The 8237-nt window shown below is 39.8% G+C and overlaps 1 protein-coding gene across 1 annotated transcript; it reads left to right on the top strand.

The window, feature by feature from the left end:
* The first annotated feature begins 6 nt into the window (after positions 1-6).
* LOC134620685 (transmembrane protein 237B-like) lies at positions 7-8107 on the top strand. The gene is made up of 14 exons (XM_063466948.1): positions 7-216; positions 439-474; positions 1932-1963; positions 2854-2864; positions 2961-3032; positions 3512-3640; positions 4224-4314; positions 4637-4794; positions 4874-5006; positions 5097-5288; positions 7369-7442; positions 7538-7622; positions 7706-7827; positions 7922-8107. The coding sequence occupies exons 1-14, from the start codon at positions 196-198 to the stop codon at positions 7984-7986; spliced, it is 1221 nt and encodes a 406-aa protein (XP_063323018.1). The 5' UTR covers positions 7-195; the 3' UTR covers positions 7987-8107.
* The last annotated feature ends 130 nt before the right edge of the window (positions 8108-8237 follow it).

The raw sequence follows: 8237 nt of genomic DNA on the forward strand, positions 1-8237 counted from the left end.
TATTTTTGCTAAACGTTAAGCTACCGGAAATGCGTCACACTATTCCTAAATACATCCGGGCCACAACCCCGCCGCTCAGTGAGCGTAAACAAAGCAAAAAAGGAAAAGAAAAATCAACAAAAACAGCGATTTATTCGCTTTAAACGACTGAAGCGAATAAAACAAAGTTACCAGCTGCATAATATTAAACGGGTTATGGATACAGGAGGCGCAACGGTGAGAGATATGCACACATAATACATTAATGCTCAACATAAAGGTCATATTTAAATGGATGGCGTGATTTGCTCCTAACTGTACCTATGGGGGGCAGAAAGCTCGTTTTTTGGTTCACTTTAAAGGCTGTCTTTGTGTAATCTCTCTCTGAGCTCTAATAAGAGCTTAAACGATGATAATGAAGAGCAGACGGTGTCTGTAACCTGCCTGTTTTTTGTGTAGACGCGGAGGGTGAGGGAGCTGCCGCCTCTCCCACAGGTGAGTAAATCAAACCTCATCTGAGCTAACAGCTCTGTAGCTCCTCTGTAATAACGTTTAATAAAAATCAACAAGAACCTGTTGATTTGTCACGTGGTGGCTGGTTTTTATTCATTTTATTTACTTTATGTTATTCACACATTTATTTATCCAGACGTTTTCGGTCTTAAATTATGAGAAAAAAAGTTATTGATAGAGAAAATATTGAATTAGTAGCTTATTAGAGAAATATTAAAGTGATCCACACTGGGTTTTACATTTCCTTTAATAATAATAAGTTTTATTTCTGTAGCACCTCGCAAAATGTACTAAAATCATTAAGACATTAGAGACATACAGTCCTGTGCAAAAGTGTTGCGCCACCACTCATTTTTTTTCTTTTGTGCTCTTAAGCAACAGCTTATTCAGTGAAACAGGAGAAAGTCGAGTAAAAGCACCCAGAGATCTGATAAACTTCTCACACAGACTTGAACAATCAGACTTGGTGAATTTAAAGCCTGTTTTTAAGTGATTTGGTTTTTATTTCTGAAAAATCTTGGTGATTTCCTTCTCGGTTTACATCAGATGAAGTACTTCCTGGATGTTTTAACTCACCGACACACTCATAAATACACACTGCCGCTCCAAGACGCTGAAAAAGGGGCTTGACCTGTGCTCGGAGTAATCCTCAGTCCTGGCAGATGTACTAACACAGATTTAGCCGAGGATAAAACAGTCAGGATGTCATGTGTCACTTAACTCCTGTCTCGCTGGTTTCTTGGGGGAGAAATGGCCAGAAAGACGCCGGTAAGATGCTTGCTTCGGTTGTTTAATCCGACTCTGGGTTATAACTGAAAGTTCTTGAACTTTTTATGTTAAAATCTTAACTTTTTCATTGGTTATGCAAGTGCTGGTGGCTTAGATTATCTCTTATAATGGGCTTATCCTGTTTTATAAGAGCAGCCATATCACTTTCAGGCAGTTTGTGTCTAAATTTCTAAATTAAGTTTCTTTGGTTCTTGTGTTCTTGTTACTAAAGGAGTGATAGTTATGTTTAAGATGTGTTTGATAGCACCAAAAAGCTTTCCAGTCAGATTTTCTCAGACTCTGGTGTGTCTGGTAGCGGTGTATACTCAAGGGTTAGTTGTAGGGTTTTGTTCTTGCAGGATTTCAAATAAAAAGGTCATAAAAAGTGTTTAGTTTTGTTTCTAGATTTACTAGAATGTGTGCATAACTTGTGTTGTTCTGTTGGTATGGACAGAAATTCAGAAAATATAACTGTAGGTCTTATTATCCCAATTATTTTTACATAGGTTTCTTTTTTGGTGTGACTGATTTGGGAATGGAAAAACTGCATTTAATGTGTTAAACTTCAACACGAATCTATAAAAGAAGGAATAAAAATGTTCTTTAGATGGGTTTTTTATGAGTGAACAAAGGGAGAAATCTGACTTCTGTGTTTCACTGTGTCTCTCCAGAGAGGTCAACGATCTCTTCCCACGATGTCGAGGTGAGTTAACATCTTCATTTCAAGCAGCTGCTGTGGTGTAATGCTCAAGGGGACCTATGAAGCTTTTTTGCCATGCAGATGCAAGAGGGGTGTGTGTGTGTGTGTGTGTGTGTGTGTGTGTGTGTGTGTGTGTCTCAATGATCTAGGAGCATCCCGGTGACAGTCTTTGTGTTTTCCCGCACGACGTCACAAGGCAAAAGTAGCAGCTAAGTAATTTGGAGATAAGTGAATAAGAGGAACAATGGCCAGGAAACTTTCCAATCCGATTGAATATATATATATATATATATATATATATATATATATATATATATATATATATATATATATATATATATATATATATATATATATATGTAGTCAGTCCTTAAACAGTGAGTGGAAAAGCACAAGACCTGAACTCTGATCAACTTTCAACACTGATGAGGCAGCAATGAATTGCCATCATATTAAAGAAGCATGTAACAAAATAAAAATTAAATAATAATAATAATACCTACTGAATTAGAGGTCACAATAAGTCAGCCAGACTTCAGACTGCTCTGTATCTTCATTTTTTCTACTTGGCTCTGTCTGACATCAGAGAAAGGGGCTGTCAGTCATATGGTCATCCCAGACTCAAAAGCCTCACACACCTGTCAATTCTAATATAGTTCTGGTGGGGAGGAGCTAAAACAGCTGCTTTTAGACAGGGGATGAAGGGCTGCACCAAAGCCCAGGATAAGATAAATGAGGATGATTTTGGACTCTGATTCATGCAAAGTGACTCTAGTAGAGTCCAAGAATAAAAAACTGAAGCAGTAAATGAACAAACGAGGTCCACTTTAAACAGCAAAGCTAAACTTTTCTTCTCTCTTTTCTTTGTTTTTGCGATCTGTGCACATGTGAAGTCAAGACACAGGTGGGTAAAAATATTTCTAATAAATGAGTTGCATTTCTTCACAAACTCATTTTTTATGTGACTTAGCTTTATTTATTTATCCCTTCATGTGCACAGAAGATGTTCCAGCACCAAAGCACAAGAAGAAGAGAGCGAAAAAGGAGACAAATGGGGTGGACGATACAGACGGTAAGAAACACCTTCGTATTGTCATATTTGATGCTTCACGAACATGAATTTACAGATTTGAAGGGCTTCTTTAATATAACCTTTTCATGCACCTCACTGTATCTTCACCACTCACACCTTGAGCATATTTATCATTGTCATCCAAATTATCTTCAATTTGCCATCATGAGCCCAAAGAAAGCTTTGCATTATGTATTGAACTGTTCAGCAGTGTAAAACTCGTTATATATGGCTTGTTCATGAAAGCCTGCACATATATAACAGCATTTATGTTCATTAAGGTCCTAAAAAACAAATTGTTACCATTAAAAATCTTCCATAACTCTGGAGAATAATTTTAAGTAAAGGATAACAACATAAAACCACAAAGAAGGAGAGTAGATTTTTCAAATTTGTCCTAAAATTTGTGTATAAAAATTTCCTCATTTGCCTCCACCCACTGTTTAAAATAAAACTGTAGCTTCTTGTGCCGCCTTCAGATCAGGGGATGGAGATGGGAGGCATGGGCAGCCGCAGGGCTTCTGGAATCGGGGATCATCTGACCCTTGAAGCCACAGTCGAGGCCCCGCCACAGAGGAGGAGGAAGAAGAAGAAAACTGCCACTATAGGTGAATTCAAGAATTCTGTCTCTGCCAGTTGTAGCTGCTTTATATTGCAAGGTAAGGACCCTATAATAATACAGAGAAACCACCAACAATCAGACGACGCCCTAAGAGCAAGCGACAGTGGAAGGAAAAACTTCCTTTTAACAGGAACAAATCTCCAGCAACCGTGTGCTGCCACCAGTTGGGGGTGAGGGGAGAAAGACTGTTTAATAATAACTTTAGCTAGCTCCATATTTTTAACTATAGACTCTGCTGGAGTGGCTTTGCATGATTCACAGCTCAAAGTAATCCTTATGGATCTTATTGTGAATCTTGCATCAGCCCCCTCAGTTCATCATCTGCCTGAAACATGCTACTTTTGCTCTTCCCACTTCAAACCAGCTTTCTTATAATTGTCTGCCTCTCACAAACAGCAGGTGGGTGGAGCTTCTGCGACTCTATGACAGATTAAAGAGACAAATTTAGAAAAAAGTGTCTGAGTGTGAGCATTTAGAGCAATCTGAGGACTGAACTTTTGGCTGAAACTGAAACTTTGCCCATGTTGTGAATGCTTTAACGTTGTGTATGTGACAATCCTGGATTTCAGGTCTTGAGGACGACCACACCGATCTGGTGAACGGAGACACCGTGGACCAGACCACAGATGAAGAAGTGGTCAGGAAACCCCGAAAGAAAAAGTAAGAATTTATTATTTTAATACAGGTGCACTAATTGTGAAATTCTGGCTTGAAATCCACATTTAAAGAAATCATTTGGCTGACAGTTGATTTTTATAATGTTGCTGTTCTTGTTTATTCCCCTTTATTGACTCTGAAACACACAAGTGTTCACAATAAATTAATAACTGAGCTGATTTAAACCATCATTGAAAGAAAACAAATTTAAACTTATGCTGGGCCTTGATATTCGCAAGTTATTATCTTTAATGTTGTGACGTGAGAATAGTCTGGCTTTTTAGTTTAAAAAAATAAATTTTTTAACTTGCCATACACTCTTCAGGAGGTCCAAAGTTGTTGAGACGCAGCTTCCCGATGAGCTGGATGTACCGGAGGATGACATCATCGCCGACACCCCTCCTCCATTGCCCCAGCATTCCCTGTTCGCCGCCCCACAGGGTCAGAGCCAGCCGGTCGGGAAGGTGTTTGTGGAGAGAAACAGTGAGTGACAGAAGAAGAAGAAGAAGACGATATTGATGATGATGCTGTTTGTTTAACTTTTTTATGTGTTTGCATGCAGAGCGTTTCCAGGCTGCTGAACGCTCTGAATGGAGGAAGACCAGCGACCCGATGGACAACATGGCAGACTTCCAGCACATGCAGCCGCTGTGGACCACCAGAGACGTTTCCATCAGAGTGCATGGAGGCTTCAGGTAACAGCAAAGTGTCTCCTGTACGACTTTAAAAACCCCTAGTCTGTCCTCCCGTCCCAATGTTCCTCCTCTCCTCTGTTCATGCTCCAGGGTGTTCGGTCTATACTGTCAGGGCTTCCTGGCGGGCTACGCCGTGTGGAACGTGGTGATGGTGTACATGCTAGCCGGGCAGCACCTCACCGCCCTGTCCAACCTGCTGGAGCAGTACCAAAGCGTGGCGTATCCCTCCCAGTCTCTGCTCTACATGCTGCTGGCCATCAGCACAGTGGCAGCCTTCGACAGGTAAAGCTGCACATTGGAAATCCATCATGGTTCGCCACGTTGCAAACAAAAACACATCACACCTTCTGGCAAATTAGAATCACCAAATAGCCAAACCCTACTGTGGGAGCAAAATGGACACAAAGAGAACACACGCAGACAAGGTATTTGCAAGCAAAACTTTGGTGTTTGTGAGTAAAACTTGTTATACATTTATATTTACAAGAAACAAGATATGAGCTTGCAAAACAATTTTTTTATTTTTGATATTTGCAAACCAAAAAATTGGTGTTTGTATATTTTCCAGAATGTTAATATTCATAAAAAAAAGTTTGATATTTGTGCACAAAAATGTTTCATTTTTTTAATATTTGCAAACAAAAAATGTGATTGACAGCAAAATTTTAGAATTTTTATATTTGCTGACAAATGTGGTATTTTCGATCAAAATGTTGCTATTTACAAACAAAAAGTGTTTTTTAAAAACATATATTTGTAAACAAAACATTTTGGATTTAACAGTTGCAAACAAAAAACAGGTTTATTGTATTATAAATACTTTTGTATTTGCAAACAAAAAGTGTTATTTGTTTATTTTGCGAATAAAACTTTCTTATTTACAAACAAAACCTTTGATAGGAGCAGGGGCCCGTTCTTCGTACCTCGCTAAGTAAGTTAGCCGGATTTGAATGTTGACGATTTCGCGTGATCTTGGATCGTTCGGTTCTCCGAAGCTCATCTGGGACTTGCTGTCATAGCAACAGATCCGTAAGCGTAAACCTGCTCGGGAGCAGGCTTACTTCATGTAAACAGGATTAGATCGCGGCCACTCAGGTATGTCCGCTGCAGTTATATGAAAGCAACAGCGATATTTCTCCACTGTTTTTCCATAAATAAATATTATCAATGTAACTAAAGATAATGCAGTATTTGATTCTTTTATTGATGTCATACAGATACATACAGGTCATTTCCTAAAAAAAGGAAATGTACTATTAATCATTCTATTCCATGTATTTGATTATTTCAGATGTAATTCATATTTTAGAGTAGTAATAGTAAATTACTTCGTGTAATCAAGATGAGAGACCACGGCTATAAAAGCGAAGGTGGATTTGGGAAGTCTGTCGCAGCCATGTCCTGTCCGTTTGTACGCGAGCAACCCATTGCGGAAGGTGCAAGATTGATAAGGAGAGTTTTCAGAATTCAGCGTATATTGCGGGATAGACAGGATCCTTTAGCTCAGCGCGACAGTGTGCTCATAGAGAGATACCGATTTTCCCGTGAGGGTATTATTTACAAACAAACAGATTATTTCAGGGTCTCTTTTCAAGAGACTAAAAGCAATATACGTGATAAATATTACCATTCTGTAGAATATTCTTATATTTCACTTTTACTTGTTCCCATGTTCTAGTGGGTCCTGTTGTGGCTCTAATGTGAAAGAGGATATAATGTAATATAATATAATAAATTACTTACGAGTTTAATTTGTCAGCAACTTTCTGCCAGCCCTCTCTCCTTGCTTTTGCAGCCTTTGCAGTGTTCCCCTGCGTTTTAATTAAACTCTGAAACTCCTGAAATCCCTCAATCAAGAGTTCTTGCTCTGCTGCCGTGAAATACTGAGCGCGCTCCTTCGACATCTTCGCCGACCAATCACAGGGTTGCCGATCAATGTTTCTACTATCGAAGCGTAGCCCCTTTTAAGCCACCCAGTGATCTCAGATTACTTCATCCAGCTATACTAATCGTCAACAACAGGTGTGTTCGGAGAACCGGATTAGCGAGCTCAAAGTTGGCGCGATGATTTGATCTTGGATGTGTCATTTGATCTTGGATGTAGTAAGCGAGGTACGAAGAACGGGCCCCAGGTGTCTTTAATAAATCTGCAACATTAGAAAAGTGGTGGCGCAGTTCAAACTGTACCCAGATAAAAAGAACGTGTTGAAACTTTGAGCTCAGGTGAGGGACTATAGAGCTGGGGTGGGACAGGGATCTCACTTCATAAATCTTGTAATTAAAAGTGTGAAGTGAATGAATACTGCATCCATTTACGCTATGAATTAGCTGTTGTGTTTTCTACAAATGAAACTCTCCGCAGGGTGAACCTGGCCAAAGGCCCCGTGGCTCTGCGGGAGTTCATCACGCTGGATCCGGCGGCTCTCGCCTCGTTCTGTGAGTCCTCCTTCCTTCTCTGTCTGTGCTTCAGAAACACATCATCGTGGGCTCTGTTTGGGATTCAGTTGACACGCCTTGCTTTTTGCACACAGTGTATTTCTCAGCGCTCGTCCTCTCTCTGAGCCAGCAAATGACCAGCGATCGGATCAACCTCTATTCCAACAACACGGCACTACTGTGAGCTTGCTGGAATAATCTGATATTCCGATATCATTAAAAAGTCTGGTTTTGATACTGAGGCTGACCTGTTTCTGCTTTAGGCCTACAAGGTTGGAGCACCAGATTCTCCACCCATGGGTGACTGTCAACCTGGTGGTGGCCCTGCTGGTGGGCCTGGCCTGGATTTTAATTGCCATCAGACCTGAGACAGACTACACGGAGGGTGAGAGAGAGCAGTGTGGGATGAGCATTTCTGCTTAAAAAAGGAAAATCCAACTTAAAACATTTATTTTTGTTTTCTTATCCTTCCTCCCCAGGTTACCTAATGGCCATGGAGATTGAGCCTCCAAAGCCAGAGGACAAATCAGAAATGACTGCCTGAGAAAATTAAGAACTTACTGTACAGCTTTGTTGTCATTTTGCACATATTTTTGCATTTTATCGTGAATGTTGTTTAAGTTATTTTTATACGTTTGAAATATGTTCATTTCTTTTTAAATACAGAGATTTAAAGAACCCAACAATAGTTTTTTATCTCTTTTGTTTACAGTTGTTTCTCTACATGAAACCCATGAAAGAAAGCATTCACTGCATTCACTACACTGTTTTTCTGCTTGCCCAGGCTACTGAAGT

Source organism: Pelmatolapia mariae, linkage group LG23, assembly GCF_036321145.2.
Source record: "Pelmatolapia mariae isolate MD_Pm_ZW linkage group LG23, Pm_UMD_F_2, whole genome shotgun sequence".
Classification (NCBI taxonomy): domain Eukaryota; kingdom Metazoa; phylum Chordata; class Actinopteri; order Cichliformes; family Cichlidae; genus Pelmatolapia; species Pelmatolapia mariae.